Source organism: Chiloscyllium plagiosum, chromosome 19, assembly GCF_004010195.1.
Source record: "Chiloscyllium plagiosum isolate BGI_BamShark_2017 chromosome 19, ASM401019v2, whole genome shotgun sequence".
Taxonomy (NCBI): domain Eukaryota; kingdom Metazoa; phylum Chordata; class Chondrichthyes; order Orectolobiformes; family Hemiscylliidae; genus Chiloscyllium; species Chiloscyllium plagiosum.
In genome coordinates this window covers 42,759,183-42,776,428 of record NC_057728.1, presented here as the reverse complement: position 1 = coordinate 42,776,428, position 17,246 = coordinate 42,759,183, and the positions used below count along the sequence as shown (strand labels likewise).

General features: G+C 39.4%; 1 protein-coding gene across 1 annotated transcript in view; it reads right to left on the bottom strand.

Annotated features, from left to right (window-relative positions):
* The window catches only part of ptprq (protein tyrosine phosphatase receptor type Q), a 197,557-nt gene that overhangs the window by 111,728 nt on the left and 68,583 nt on the right, over nucleotides 1-17,246 (bottom strand). Inside the window, 4 exon segments of the mRNA XM_043708887.1 lie at nucleotides 55-607; nucleotides 5,866-6,038; nucleotides 12,819-12,965; nucleotides 15,428-15,556. Coding sequence (XP_043564822.1) covers nucleotides 55-607; nucleotides 5,866-6,038; nucleotides 12,819-12,965; nucleotides 15,428-15,556 — 1,002 coding nt within the window.

Below are 17,246 nucleotides of genomic sequence, written 5' to 3'. Positions count from 1 at the left end.
CACTAGGTCATTAGCACTTGTTGTCACTACATAATGGAGCAGTGACCTACTTACTAGCAGTGATATTTTGAAGGCCATTAGCCAGAAGCCTCCATTGAGGAAGAAATGGTGAAGCACTTGAAGGCAGAGAAATTCCACCTGCCTTGACAACTGCAGTAAGTGATCTTTTATGCAACACTGATCTCAGCTTGAGAGTCATGTTGATTGCAGGATGAGATTCAAAGGGCCCCAAGAAACTAGAGGTTGTTGATTTAGTAAATGATTCAGAGAATCCAGTAGCAGCCATTGAGTGTGTGGTACTAGGCATTGAAGGTTTAGAATAAGTGATTGCATGTGATGTTAGTTGATCAGGCACAGATGCAGTCATGCTTTTTTCATGTACAGTAGTTGTCTCAGGCAAGTCTGAATTAACAGGGGTTAATTCCTTATCTGGTGAAAAAGTCGGTAAAGTCACTGCAGGTTCGAAAGATGAGGAATCAGATATCAGCTCAGCAGATCCTTCATCCACGTCTGTAAATATCGCATCAGTTTTTGAAGTCAACGTAGTGGAGACTGTGACCAACATACCAGGAAGTTTTGGTTCAGTAGAGTTTCCCATATTCATATTCTAGAATTTTAAAAAAATCCATGAATATATTTTTCAATAACTTAAATATTTGAACAAATCAAGGTTGTACGAATTACCCATTTAGTTGTTTCATCAGAACATTAGTATCAAATAACTATCAATTATAAATTTAGCTCCTCAAATTCCCTGATTTACTGGATATATATTTATCTTGATTACCTAATTGTACAGGAGAAAGTGAGGGCTGCAGATGCTGAAGATCAGAGCTGAAAATGTGTTGCTGGAAAAGCGCACAGGCAGCATCCAAGGAACAGGAGAATCGACGTTTCGGGCATAAGCCCTTCTTCAGGAATGTACATGTGATTTCATTTAACTTTGTTTCTACTTAACTGAAACTGATATAGGAAGCAACAGCCAGCAGGATAAATGAAAGAAGGAGGTGGATCCCAGGTGACCACTAGGAGATAAGTACTGTCTTCTTATTTTAAGCTCTCACATTTCTTGTTGTCCTTAAACATAATGGTGTTAAGTTCAAAGTTTTAGGTTCTATTGTTGTTATTCCCTATCTCTCGTATTATTTTATGTTATTTAACAGTAATTGCTATGTGTTATGATTTGAGGTTTGCATCTACTCAGCTGACATATCCATCACTGATGTAAAAAACAGTCCACATGTCACATTCATAAACCCAACCACTAAACTGCTGTACAGCATGAAAGTAGCCAAGACTGATGTGCAAAAGACAGGATGATACTGCATAAATAAACACTGGATCAACATGTTTCTTGGACTTCAAGAAATCCAAACTGCCCATGCCTATGAGATATTAATGAAGGTCTTGAGTGGGTGCACTTGTCCTCCCATCGCTAAAGTTGCTTCTCTGAAGTCAGCAGAAATTGAAGTACTCACCATGAGAAGTAAACACAGTGGCCTGACCACTACTGTAAGCTATACTCCAATGAGTCAGACATCCTTTGGTCTATATTTTACACCATGACCAGAGCTTCCTGCCATGTTGAAAATAGATGAAGAACCCTCAACACTTGAACTCAAGGAGGCTTCATGCCTTTCAAAAAGAAGGGCACTTAGCCGGGATAGAATCCCATTTGGATTGCTCAAGCAAGAAAAATTTGATCCATTGTCCCCTTTCATGGGTTTGTCTTTTTCTGCTGGAAGGTAAGCTCTGTTCCACATGAGATGCAGGATGCAAAATTTGCCATACAAAAATAAATGGCAACAAAGAAAACTGCAACAACTACAGAGGCTTCTCACCCCCTGGGGAAGGGATTTGCTTGAATCATACCTCAAATTATATGCAGACTAAGTGTATTTCATTTCCAGTTTTACCTAGCTTTGATGAAAGGGCATTAAGCTGAAATGAATACTGTTTCTCGCTCCACAACTGCTACCTGATTTTCTCAGTATTGCTAATATTTTTTGTTTTTATAACAGGCCAGAGCTGTGGAAGAGCTGCTGGAAATTCCACAGACATGCCAAGAATGGATAATGCATTATGGTCAGTTATAGACAATCCCATTTATGATTTTCATTAAGGCTGTTTCACTGCTCAGGCAGGGAAAGAAACCAGATTGGAAATATTCAAACGGGGGTGAGGAAAGACAAATCTGGATTTAGGAAGCAACAGTAAAGATTCATAAAATATAGACAAGACCAGATATGTCTGGAGGTTTCAAGCAAGGGGAGGGTCAATTGTGGAGAAAGAAACCTAGGCAATAGCCTAGGAGAGAGAAATCCCAATGATTTGTTTCTGATTTCCATAAATTCTTCATTTATTTTTGTCTGAAATCTATTGTTGTCCAGGATACTTCTCAGAGATGAGCAGTGACTCACCACTATAATTTCTATACTTCTTGTAATGTATGAAGAGGGTATTAAATATGACATGGTAGCCATGTAGCCAGCTAAAATGATAGTTGATCAAGCACATGATGATTTAAACAGCATATTTATTTATAGAAGCCATCTATGTGTCCTCAGAAAATATGTTTTCCCTTTGCCTGACTACAAGTCTAGGTGGAGTCCCTGGATCTGTAGCTGTAGTGATGGGAGCCTCCTCAATACTGGAGCCTATTAGCCTGGAATATTTGGGCAATTGAATATGGGAGCGCTTGTGGTGAGAGCACACAGATGTATTTATAGTGGCTTCTCCAGTTACAGGCTCACCCTCATTCATTACAGGGTTGGGATTTAGATAGGGTCGAGGTGGAGGGGATCCTGATATGTCTGGATGATTGAGAAGAGATTTCTGGGGTGCCTATATGTGATTCCTTCTCTCTTCAAGGTGCCTGCTGGCACTACCCTGTTTCTTTGTGAGACATCTTACATATTTACCATTTCATTGAAGCTGTCAAAGTGGCTGGTTGTATTACTGGAGCTTCGAGATACAGAGCATGGCATACTGAATGCTGCAGAAGGGGTGCAGTTTCTATGCTGATTTTTACTTGTTCTTAGATATTTGGATTCCTGGACAGATAAGTTACAGGAGGCCCCTTGTCCAAGAATTTCTAGCGCAGAAGAACATTTAAAGGTAAATGAGTCACTTTCAATCCAACTAGGGTTCAAAACAAATATTTGGGCTTTTGTTCTGAACAATTGTAGTCCTATCCATCACTGTCTGGCTTTCTGTAATAGAATATTGTCTGGCATATTCACTATTTACTTTTACCATGATAAGCAAAATGAAGCTGAATGGAACAAAAGAGTTACAAATGGTGTTCTGTATATGCACATGCTGGGAGATAAGGCAGCTTAATGTTGGTATTTGTCCTTACTTCAATAAATGTAGGCTCCGTTTGCCTTTAAAGAGTAGCTGAAGAAGTAAACATGCAAAAGACATGAATATCCAATTAAGGTTACTACAAGTCTTTGTTAGAATTCACCCTCCATTAACTTCCACTCCTTACACACCTCCCCACCCCATGTCATAGTTATTGAGCAGTATAATTTTGACTGTATAATAGTCATTCAGATAGTTTAAGATATCAGCTTGACTTGATCAAGAAGGAATGCACAGAATATTGAATTTGTAAATCAATGACAGCTTTTTTCCAATGTTCTCCTTTCTAACCCTCCTATCCAGTCCAACTTTCCTAGTTTACCATTCAAACTATTTTTCTATTAAATAATTTGTAGAATATTCATATTGTAATCATATCTCAAGTTTAATTTGAAATTCCAATTTCAAGGAACTGTTGCCAAGGTATTCTATGACTGCTCTAACCTGCCACCCCTCTGGTTATTATTTCAATTAGGCCTAATGAGTTCTTGGGCTATAGAATCATAGAAAGTTACAGTACAGAGGAGGCAATTGACTCACTGCGTCAATCGTGGCTGCCTAAAGAGCTACCCAGTTAGTACCATTCACCAGCCCCATCTCCATAGTCCTCTAAATTCATCACTTTCAAATATATACACATATCTCTTCAGAAATCTCCTTTGAAAGAATCTTCACCACTCTCCATGGCAGCGCATTCCAAATCCTAACAACTCTCTGAGAAGAGAAGTTTCTCCTGTCTCACACCTAAATCTCTTGCTGACAATCCTGAAGTTGTGAGCCCGAGTTACTGACATACCAACTAGTGGAAATAGAACATCCTTCTTTATGCTGTCAAAATTGTTTACAATTGCAATAATCTGTTTTGGCCCACCCATGTCAATGCAATGGTCAAGAAAGCACAATAACATCTCTACTTTTTTGGAGGCTAAGGAAATTCAGCATGTCCACAAGGTCTTTTACCAATTTTTATAGATGTACCCTAGAAAGTATCCTATCTAAATGCATCACAGTGTGGTATGGCAACTGCTGTTCCTAAGATCGCAAGAAACTAGAGTCATAAACACAGCCCAGTCCATGATGCAAACCAGCCTCCCATCCATTGACTCCATCCATACTTCTCACTGCCTCGGGAAAACAACCAACATAATCAAAGACCCCGCCCACCTTGGTTATACTCTCTTCCGTCCTCTTCCGTCAGGCAGAAGATCTAAAAGTTTGAAAACATGTACAAATGGATTCAAGAACAGCTTCCTCCCCGCTGTTATTAGACTTTTGAACAGACCTCTCAAATATTAATACTGATATATCTCTTGCATCTTGTCTGTGATGGTAACACTATATTTTGCACTCTGTTCTGCTACCCTGATGCACTTTATATAGTATGATCTGCCCATATAGCACACAAAATACTTTTCACTGTATCTTGGTACCTATGACAACAGAAAATCAAACTCAACAAGGTCACCTTTTAATCTTCTTTCCCCCAAGGCAATATGCCCAATTTCTCTCATCTTTCCTGTATCTCAAAACCCTCATTCCTGGTATCATTTTGGTAAGTCACCTTTTTGCACTCTCTCCAAGGGTTTAACATCCTTACTTAAATAAGATACCCAGAACTGAAAACAATTCTCCAAATTTGGACTGACCAATGATTTGTAGAAGTGTAGCACCACTTCGTTGCTTTTATACTCTATGCCTCTATTTATAAATTCAAGGATCCTATCAGCCTTTTTAATAACTGTTTCAAATTGCCTGGCCACCTTCAGAGAAGTAGCCCATGAAACCCAAGTCCCTCTGCCCCTATATTCCCCTCAAGGTTGAATCAGTGAGCCTCTCCATGCTTTTTCTACCAAAATGCATTGCTTTGCATTTCTCTGCATTGAAAATCATCTGCCAGGTGGCTGCCCATTTGGCCAACTTGTCAATGTCTCTCTGAATTTGATGCCTCTCTGAAGAGATTTACCCCTCAACACTCATATTCAAATAACTTATATAAATCAAAAAACGCAAGGGGTCCTAACACTGATTCCTTCAGAACCCCACCTTCAACTCGTCTCCAGTCTCAGAAACTGCCCATCTATACCCACGCTCTTTTAGCCAACTTCTAATCTATACTGCCGATGACCATCAATCCCTAACATTTTGTAATTTTCTAACCAACCTACCATGTGGCACCATATCAAGTGGCTTCTGAAAGTCCAAATATACAACATCCAGAGCACTACACCCATCCACTGCCTGTGTTACCTCGTCAAAGAACTCATTCGAATTTGTCAGTCATGACTTGCCCTTAACTGTCTTTGAGCAATGCTTTTATATAAGAATGAATCCATAGTTGGTTTCCTATATCCAAATGAAGATAAAGGGAAAGATGATTAAACATCAAACCCCACATGAGGGAACACGTCTACAGTGTGAAACTTAACTAATAAAAAATATAAAATAACTATATGTTGTTTAAGTTTATAACATCCAGGAAAAATAAAATAAACAGCATACCTGATTGTTTTCTGTCAAGATTATATTTTGTACAGATATCTTAGACTCCTTTAGAAAGACAGTGATTTGATATTGAATAATAATTCCATTTGGTTGACGAGGCTTTCCCCATTCCAATCTTGCAGATTTAGCTTCAACCTCTGTTGCTTTAAAATCAAATACTTCTCCTGGAACTAAAACAATGAATAGTTCAAATGTAAACATGTTTCTATTTTGTATATTCAATACTTTAATAGGGTACAGACATAAATTACAGATTAGGATTTGAGCCATAATTGCCATTACAAGTAATTTTACAAATCTATTTCACATTATGATTTTCCTATTCTGCACTAAAGTTCTCACATTGCAGTTCAAATAATCGAAAATAATTTTGATTAAGCTAGAGGATATGAAGCTTTAATGGAGAGGAAGGATCAGCATCCGAATGCCCAATTCTCAACCAACCTTTTAGACTTTGAAGATAAATTAAAATATGAGTAGGCATCTATTGCAAAACAGATCAAAAGCATCACTGGCAAATCAGGAACAGGTCACTTGTCCACCCATCAAGTTGCAAATTATGTATAATACAGCAAAAGTAAAAGGTGACAATAAATATGAAAACAGAATTCCATGGTTCACCAATACTACAGTAGAAAAAAACACATTTTTTGCAATAATAAGCCATACAGCTTGAGTTTGGACTTGAATACTCAGTGTGCAATCAGTTAATTGATCTCAATAATGTTGTAGTTGAGCTGAGTCCACATGAGTTAGAGAGGTAAATATTTTACTGAAGGTGTTGAAATGTGTGTGCTCCAATATGAGATGGAGGCAAAAAAACTGCAGATGCTGGAATCCATAGTAGACAAGCAGGAGGCTTGAAGAACACAGCAAGCTGGGCAACATCAGGAGGTGGGACAGTTTCGGGTATAACCCTTCTTTAGGAATGGAGGTGGGGGGAGTGGAAGCTGCAGATGAAGAGAGCTGGGGAAGTGTTTTGGGTTGGGAGGGGAGCAGAATGGTGAGGTAGTGATCGGTGAACAGTGTGATAGGTGGGTATGACCTGGTTGGAGAGACTAAAAAACTGCAGATGCTGGAACCTAAAGTAGACAAGTGAGAGACAGCTACCGACCGGATTAATTCCTCCCATTGACCAACCAGGCCAGCCTCACTACCTGTGTTCATCAACTACTACCTCACTATTCCACCCCTCTTCCCACCCATACCCTCTCCGACATGTCTCTTTATTTGCAGCTTCCCCTATCCCTACCTCCATTTCTGAGGCAGGGTTATACCTGAAACATTGACTTCTCCACCTCCTATTGATGCCTGGCTTGCTGAGTTCTTCCAGCCTCCTGCTTGTCTACTTTCAGTATGGGTTGGAAACAGAATCTGCTCTGGTGTTCATAATCTTTGAATTCCCTGACCTTTACTATCCCAGATCAGTTTTTAAAAATGATCGCTGTAATGCAATAGTGAATGGCTATTAGTAAGCACGTCCCAACAACAGTCAGAAGAGAACAGTTGCAGGTGAGAAATGAAAAAGATGGACAGCAAAGTAATTCCTATTCTTTGAGCCAAAGATTGGTCTATCACAATACTAGGTAATTTTGCTGAATGTGCACTGTAATAATGAATCTATGGATATTCAGGCCATACTGACAAGAACATTGTAACATTGGTGACCACATAGATTTGGATGAAATCCTAAAGAAACATAAATGTGTCAACTGACCAGTTTCCTCACTAAACCACAGTGGTTTTGGTTAAATTTGAGCGATCTCCTCAAGAGAGATGAGCTACAATTTCAATAGGTTAATCACTTAATTACAGCCATATTAATATGAAATTTAATTTTATCCTATGTTTCCTGAAACTTGCCAGTGAAAGAAAAGTGAGAAGTAAGTGATGCTTAATAAAACTTAAAGGGGGATCTCATCAAAACAAGGAACTATGTCAGTAAGTACTCAGTACTCACAGCTGGTTGCACTTGCTTACGTGAAAGGATTTGTTCACAACATTCATGCTGACAAATTACTTTATACACCCTGGAGTTTTACAGTTCTGATGTACATTTTGGATCTCTGATCTATCTGATACATTGTCACATACATTGTGATTCTATGGACCTCAGCTGAGGATTAAGTTGATAACCACAACAACAGAAGCACCATGTGTAGTGAGGGCAGGCTGAGCATCATGAATTGGATGAGCCATCAGTCTGCTGATAATAGATCGGTAGCTCCAAGGGAAAGAGGGGATCTGCAGAGACTCACAAGAGTCCATATATGGCCCAGAGGCTGTCACACTAGTACCCTAACCACTCTGTATCCTAACCAGCTGGCAGCCTACCCCTTACACAGCTGGCACCTTAACTACTTGGCATTCCACTTTTCACTCATCTGGCATCCTACCCCTGGCACCCTACCCACTCCCTTCTGACACCCTATCCAGCTGGCACCTGTCACCTCGCAAACAATTCCTCTATCTGTCTGATGTCATAACCCTGGTGCATACCCCCTCCCTAGGTGACACCATATCCAGCTAGTATCTACTTACCTGAAATACCACCCAGCTAACATACTGCTAACCTAGCACTCTTCCCTCTACTTATCTGGCATTCTAATCTGTTCACAGGTGGTATACATCTCAGCTGACATTCTTCTTACCTGGCACTCTACCCTCCCAGCACCCTAATCACAGTTTCCTTTATGTACTTGTGATTTGACAGCAGCTGTCAAAGTTGCTGTCAGAATCTTTAAATTTCGGAATACAGCAATTGGCTGCTTTGAAAGGGAGACTTGGTTTAGTTCCCTTTTATAGTTCTGCTCTAAAAAGAACTGTCAGAATGGAAGTACGGTTCCATATTTCTGAAGAAGTGCTGAACTGACCCTTACGTGTCAGATTGTGACTCTTCAGAAAATTTGCAAATTTTAAGGAGTAATTTTTTTTTGGTTTGTTACATATTCAGTTCTCTAAACTGCCACTGTATTCTCATCTTGCTCTTACCAGTGATTCCCATAGCCTGAGAAATCTTGAATCCACCCTTTATATGACCAAAAAATGTGCTAATATCACTCTTACTGAATGATTAACAAATTGAAATTAATTACTCGCCTCTCCCTTAGGAGCTTTCCTGCACACACCTTTGTGTGTTGGACTAAAATACAGAAGTCGATGGGTTGAAGCTCACAGACAACTCAAGCCTTTCCTTGATTTAGCTTCCATCTGTGCCTAAATACATGCACCATCCATGTTAAAAATTCCCCTCTTCATTTTCTTCAAACATTAAGTCAGGGAACTGAGGCATGTGTTCTGACGAAGAGTCACCAGACTGAAAATGTTAACTCTGCTTTCTTCCCACAGATGCTGCTGAATTTCTCCAGCAATTTCTGTTTTTGTCTTGAACTGAGAACTAAGCCACAATAGGAATTTAAGACGGCAGGTTGGGGGGTATTCTGTCAATATTTGGGAAATTCTGAAAGCTTCAGATAAAGTTAGTACATTTAAATCCAAGCTTCCAAAATACTGACAAACTAAAGGTCAAGTCGGATGGCACCCATCAACTGATTTAACATCCAAAGAAACAAAACATTTGAATCACACTTCCTGTAAGAAGTAATCAGAAAACAACATTTAGTTTTGTTCTCTTAAGTAGGACTGAGATACTCTTGTGGATAGGGTAGCAACTCTGTCAATGACTGCCATCTAATGGTAGCAGATCAATAATGTTTATATTTTTACTTTAATAGATTTTTTAAAATCCTGGAACAAATTTTGAACATTATTTTTGAAATGTTCATTATGCATTTGATGCAGATTAATAACAAAAAAGGTGGAAAGTAGCACCATAAAAAAATTGCAGTTGGGTTCACACTTGACTGTCAATTAACATTTTAAACAAAATCATTTTGTGGTTTTAGACCTGGATCCTTTAGCAAAATTGGAAGCCATTTCTGATTAACAAATCTTTGGAACAAAGCAAGAGGAAGCACAGTAAAGTAAACAGAAAGTTCCATGCAATGTTTTGTACCTTAGAGAACAGGAGTTTATTTTTCTGCTGGACAATTTGCATTCATAGCTTAATAATGATTTTAACACCTTCAGACCTTACACGTAACCCCCAAATTCTCTCTTCTTCTGGGGATGAGTGGGAAAACATGGCAGAAGGGAGATTATGTTGGGACTAAGTCCCCAATTGGAACACAGTTGGGAGGATGGCCTGTACATATTGTCAGTCTTAGTGTCCATTTTGTTTCTACCAGGTTCCTGGCCCTCTGGAATTTTGCCACACATTGGCAATTTCTCATCCCTCCCTTTCCACCAGGCTCTTCCTCGACTCCTTCAGCTATTCACACACTCTCTGTGCCTCATATGTAAGATGTACATACAACAGTCAAGACTGGAAAACATTCCTGTCATCATTGAAGGCAGATCAAAAGCTAAAACTGTGCAAAGCCTTCAAGGCGAAGCATGTAATGATAGCAAATGTGAGCAGCAAAACACACTTGACCTTATTCAAGGATATTTCACTGATGTTGTTCTGACGATGGAATAGTTTGGAGAATAGACTGATACAACAGAACACTCAATGCCGGTGACAGAGTTTGTGCTTTGTGAACAGTAATCTTTCAACAACAAAACTGAGAGCATATAGAAGTCTACTTCCACAATCAACTAACCACAAAGGCTGACTGCAGATGTCTTCATTATAAAGCAACAGGTTTATTTGGAAGTACAAGCTTTCAGAGCATTGATGAAGGTATCTGACGAAGGAGCAGCGCTCCAAAAGCTTGTACTTCCAAATAAACCTGTTGGACTAGAACCTGGTGTTGTGTGAATTTTAACTTTATCCACCCCAGTCCAACACTGGCACTTCCACATCATTTCATTATAAATCAATGAAGAGGAATTGCATATGACCCATAGAAATCAAACCAATACCCACAATATGTCTAAAAAGAATAAATTGCCTGGTTTAAGCATCCAGCATACTGTAAAAAAGAGAGTAGCTGTTTCAATGAGGAAGATACAGCCTGATCCAGAAGTTCAGGATTTAAAAGGGGAGAAAGTCCTCCGGGGTGAACATTCATGAGGTTAAGGGTTAGCCGAATGATGTTACCAGATAATATTGTGAGTAGCGGAGAAAGGTTCCTCAGTAAATGAAATTCAGATGAAAGGTCCTTCAGATAAGGTAGAAGACCAACAGCAACGTAATTTCCTCTGCAAAGGATATCTGAGAGATAATAGATCCTTCAGCAGCGAAATAATCCACAGATCAGACCAAGATCAACAGCCCTCAAGTGAAAGATCTAGCATTCTGCCAAATCCATAGAAAGTTCAGTCTGTGAAAAGTGAAACATCCAGACCATCTACATTTGTGAAATCAGAGACTTGGGAGGAGATCCAGTAATAGTAAATATAGTAGACTTGTATACATGATCTATAATTGGTTCATTAAGGTGAAAATAAAGCTTGAGTGGAGATGTCGTACAAGGTACTACATTGTTCGCATTACATTGGTCTCACCCATTCTACTGATAGCCCACAAAGTCTGTGGGTGGAACCGAGTTCTACTAGCTTTTATCTTCTACCTTTTGAAGGGAGTAAATTCATCTGCATCAGTTCCCTAAGGTCTTAATAATATGCCTCATGAAATGTATTTCCACTTACTGCTATAATGTCTTCTCCTTTACTCAAAGGTGTCTCTTCTGTAGACACGCTATGGTGTGTATCCTCTACCACTAATCATTACCAAAACAAAGAAAAGACAAAGGACGATTTGTGAAAGCAAACTATCTTAAACAATCCTTACTCATTACCACAAAACGGTAGGAGTGACAATTACTAAAGGGTATCAGAAGTGATCATCCAGGAAAATACTACACTGAGAATTTTCAGCACTACTTAAATGAAAATCACCTTTTACTGTCCACTTGCTGCTAGATTGGAAGACTTTCTGACATACTTTGTCAGACTTTACCAGCCATCAACATTAATTCTGGGAACTCTCTGAGGGCTTCATCTAAAATTAGTAGATGCTGTGCTGCTCTCTTATTGGACAGTTTCCTAGGAGTTACCAAGAGTAAGGAAACATTTGGTCACCAACTTGGTGATGGACATTTGCCTTAGTGTTCAGGTGTATAAGGAAGGAAAGATGAGGCCATCCATTAATGCAGGAAAGAAGGGTGAAAGGGCCAGGAGAACGAGTTAGATATCATTCCGGTTGGGTTGTTGAACACCTTTTCACCCTTCTCCATCAAGATGTCTGGTGTAGTGCCTGAGATTACACTCTTAGATAGTCCCTGAGTCATGCTGAAACATCACGTGGTGTGTCAACCAGCACATGTCACATCTTTGGGACAGTGAATGTGACAGTAGCTCAACAAGACTGCTTAATGAAAATAATGTTTAATTAGGATTTGAGTTTTAAACTTGCAGGTGTCTGATTTAACACTCCACGGGCAACTTCAAGTTATCAGTTTCAACTGGGACCAAAATTGTGTGTTAAAATCACACTCACAAGTAGATGTGTCTGATTCACACAACAGCCATTACTTTTATTTTATTACCAAAATAACCTCCAGTCAATCTTACTTTGAATAAAATTATAAATAGCATATCTTTCTTTTCTTCTGTTTTCCTGCTTTTTCTGACTTTAGCTACAATTCAACAATTTGTGTGTTATTCGAGGAGCATTTTGGGATGTACTTTATTGTGGCAGTTAATAAAATTCAGCAGCAGCAAATAGAAAGACCTCATTAACCACACGCCGTCCTTCTGTCTCAGTGTTTAACATGATCTCTCTTACATAGAACCATTATTTTAGCAGTCAGCGAAGCTTCCATTTCATTGACTCACCAGAAATGCAAAGTAAAATGAAAATAATCAAAAACCTACCAGTTACAAGATGCATGCTACTATTTCAATGATGTGCAACAATTTTCCACTACATCCTTTAACGTTACCTTCTGATGATGTAGTGATTTCAGCACTCGCTTTTGGTCCAAGTCCAACCATTGTTTCAGCAGTTACAAACACTTCATATTTTGTAAATGGCAGCAGGTTCATAAAAAAGAACATCAGTCCTCTGGTGCTGTTCTGCAATATCTTCCCTAAATTTGAAAACATATAAATATATTTACCCTCAATAACTCACCATTTTTAAAATAAATATGATCAATGCCAAAATTATCACTTTTTTCACAGCATGTGTGTTTGCGAGTGAATTTGCTAAGTACCTCAGAGTGTGAACTGGGAGACAGGGAAATGCAAATATTGTGTAGAGGTGGTGGCAAACCAGCTACCTTCTTGCCAATGCTGGCATTTTACTAGACTTTGCAAGGTTAGCAGACAGGGCCTCTCCCTAAGGCCAAGTGAAGCCATTTTGTAGCCAAAGAATAGGAAAACAGGATATTACTTAAATAGGGAGAGAATGCAGAATGCTCTGGCACAGATGGATCTGGGTGTTGCTTTCAGTAGTTAGCAGTCAGTCATAATAAATAATTACAAAAGCAAATGTGATGTTGGCCTTTACTGCAAAAGGGAAGAAGTGTAAAATAGAGAAATCCTGCCAAAAATGCACAAGGTATTGGTTCGAGTGCACTTAGTGCACAACGTACAGTGTTCATACTTAAGGAGGGATATGTTTATACTGGATTCAACTCAGAGACAAAAGTGAAGATTGCAGATGCTGGAGATCAAAGTCTAGATTAGAGTGGTGCTGGAAAAGCACAGCAGGTCAGGCAGCATCCCAGGAGCAGGAAAATCAGTGTTTCGGGCAAGAATCCTTCATCAGGAATGAAGGGCTTAAGGGCTTCAATTGCCCAAGAGGGTCATGCTCTGTTTTTTTCCTGCTTTTCCAGCACCACTCCAATCTAAACTCAACTCAGAGACATTCCACTGGTCTGATTTCCAAATGAAAGGGTTGTTTTATGAGGAAAGGTTGAGCAAGTTAGCATTGGAGTTTGGAAGAAAGAGAGATATTATTGAATCTCATAAAATTCTGACAGGGCTTAACACAGTAAATGCTGACACAGTAAATGCTATCTCTTCTCATGGGAGAATCCAGAACTAGTCAGCAGTTTCAAAATAAAGGAGTGTCCTATTTAAGATGGAGGTGAGGAAGAATACAATCTCTTAAAGGCTGGTTAGTCTTTAGAATTCTCCTCTCCCAGCAGCAATGAAAGATGAGACACTGAATGTATCCAAGAAAGAGTTAGACAAAGACTGATAAAATTACAATAACTACTTAAGGGCTTCAATTGCCCAAGAGGGTAATGCTCTGTTTTTTGATTCATTCATAGGACATGGGTAGGCCAGCATTTATTGTCCTTCCTTACTTGACATTGAAAGGCTGATGGTGAGCTGCATTCTTGGACTATTGCAGTCTTTGGGTATAGGGACACCCAAAGCACTATTAGGAAGGGAGTTCCACAATTTTGATTCCATGATAATGAAGGAACAATGCTATGGTTCAACGTCAGGATGTGATATAGCTTACAATGGAATTTATAAAAATTGATGTTCTCCTGTACCTACTGCCCTTTCCTTTCCAAGTGGTAGAGGTTTGCAGGTTTGGAAGGTACTTTTTAAGAATCGTGGGTGGGTTGTTACTGGACATCTTGTTGATGGTACACACTGCTCTACAATGTCCCAATGATGCAAGGAGTATATTTTGAAGGTTGTGTATGGGGCGCCAATTAAGAGGGCTACTTTGTTCCAGATGGTGTCAAACTTTTTTATTATATTGTTTGGTTTGCAACCATTCAGGTAAGAGGAGAGTATTCCATGACACTCTTGATATGTGCCTTGTTGATTTTGGACAGACATTGCAGAGACAGGAGGTGTATTATTTGTTACTTAATTCCTAGCCTCTGACCAGTACTTGTAGTCACAGTATTTATCTGCCTGGTCTGGTTCAGCTTCTGATCATTGTTAATCCTAAGGATGTTGATATTGGTGGGGGGGGTTGAACAATAGTAATAATTTTAAATATCAAGCGAACATAGACTGGGTTTCTTTTGCTAGTAGAAAGTGAGGATTGCAGATGCTGAAGATCAGCATCAAGAGTGTGGTGCTGGAAAAGCACAGCAGGTCAGGCAGCATCCGAGGGGCAGCAAAATCGACGTTTTGGGCATAGGCCCTTCCTCAGGGTTGGGTTCCTTTTGCTGGAAATGATCATTACTTGGCACTTGTGTGTTGTGAATGTTACTTGCCACTTATCAGTCCAAGTCTGGAGTTTGTGCATGACACTGGTAAAATACCACTGGGGTGTGTACACCACAGGCATATTGCATCTACCATCCCACCCAATTTTATGTCCTTCCTCCCACTGCCAAAAAGCTCCCTCCTGGGACAGAGGGAGAGAATAAAATTTCCACCATGGGAAAATTGAGGTAAAGGGAAAACTGGAAGGGAGCATATGCAGCCAAGCTGAAATTAACCAGAATATTTAAACAACATAAATGAGGTCTTCCTTTCCTCAGATCAGGAAATTAGGTTTCCCAGGTAACTTAGCAGTACAAAGTGTATAATAATGGAACTTCCCATTTACATTGAAGTTCACACCACTTACCAAATAGGCCATTGAGCTCAACTCTGTAAGAGAATCTTCCTGTAACTGTTGCTGGTGGATCCCAATTAATTCGGAATGACCTTGATGTAATCTTACTTACAATTAGGTTTTGAGGTGGTTCTTCTGGAACTGCAAACAGTTATTTCACACCTTTATCTCAGCAACCAGTGACAATCCAATAGACATACACACTAATCATTTCTTATGTGTTTGTTAATTTACTAATACATAAAACAACACAGCAATTTAAACAGTAACATATTGGGGCTGGGTGAAAGGACAATATCTTTAATACAAAAATGCAAAGATGTTCCTCCTTACAAACAGCATTATACATTACATTCCCAAAGTTCCTCCAACTGGACAGGACAGAAATAACAACACCATCTGGAGGGTCAGGAACCTCATAAACATCAACAATCTGTCTCCCTTAGACTGTAAATTCCAGTGGTGAGCTGGAGTGGGAGAAAAAGATGTTGAGGTTACATTTTCCACATACTCACCCACATTTAGGGGAATTCCCAAAATTCCATCTCTCGTAGTCTCTTGGGTTTTGGCAGAAATCAAGGTAATCAAGAATTTTCTCTATTGTGCTCACATCAGAAATGAAAGTGACTTCATTCCTGGACTACCTGCACTGTCAGGATAACACAATGTGACCTATTGATAAGTGGCCACCCACCTACCATTATGTGATAGTCAACCAATAAATCTATAAACAGCTAAAGCCTGTAAAATATTACTTCAATTTCTAATTTCATCCTTCAGAAGGCATTGCAGCAATCTGAGTTTAAAGAATGGTCATGTTAGTAGCAGATGGTACAAATAAAGTTAGAAATGTGAAAAAAATATAACTGTTCACATATCCTGGAAGAAATAAAGTTCCCACAACCCAATGCCTAATGGAGGACAAAACAACAGATTTACTGAATCTACCTCTCGACCCACACAGCCATGACCATAGATTGTCCTCCAACAATAACTTATTGTTATGAAGCATCTTTCATCCAATAAAACAACTCACGATACATTGCACGGGCATTATGAAACAAAATATGACATCTGGCCACACTAGAGATATTATTTCAAATGAAGAAATGCTCAATTAAAGAGATAAGCTTAACCTCTGTCTTAAAAGAGACAATAGAGGCATAGGAATTTTATACCTTACAGCCTAGGTAACCAAACGCTTGCACAGTGATGATTGAGAGATTAAAATTGGAGATGCTCATGAAGTCGGAGTTAGCGAAGTGCAAGTATATAGGATGTGGAACTGGAGGAAATTAGAGATGGGGGCAGATGAGATTGTGGAGGAAATTGAAAACAAGGATGAGAATTTTCAATTGAAGACTTTGCTGAACTGTGAACAAGTTGTACAGTGGCGTGAAAGATAAGTATGCAAAAACCTCAGAGTTATGGCCGAGTTCAAGTATATAAAAGGTAGAATACGTGAGATCAACCAGAGTGTTTAGGATAGAAAAGTCTGAAGGTGACTGCAAGCGGGCATCAGAGCCGCCCCGCATTTGCCACGGGACTATGCCTACATCAGGAAACGATAAGAATTCATTTTTGTGTCCCAAACAGCAGTCGCAGCTTTAAACCCACAAAAACTCAGCAGCTGCCGGTCTGCCCACGTGACTGGGAGATCGGAGACAGAGGACAGATAGAATCCACACTAGACCAACATTACCCATGACTCATGGGCCAAAACTCCGGGATTAATTAAATATGGAAACCCATCTCCTAATCACATCAAGAGACTGACTGAAACACACACATACCCATCGATACGGAGCCATTCTGACACAAAGGACAGGCA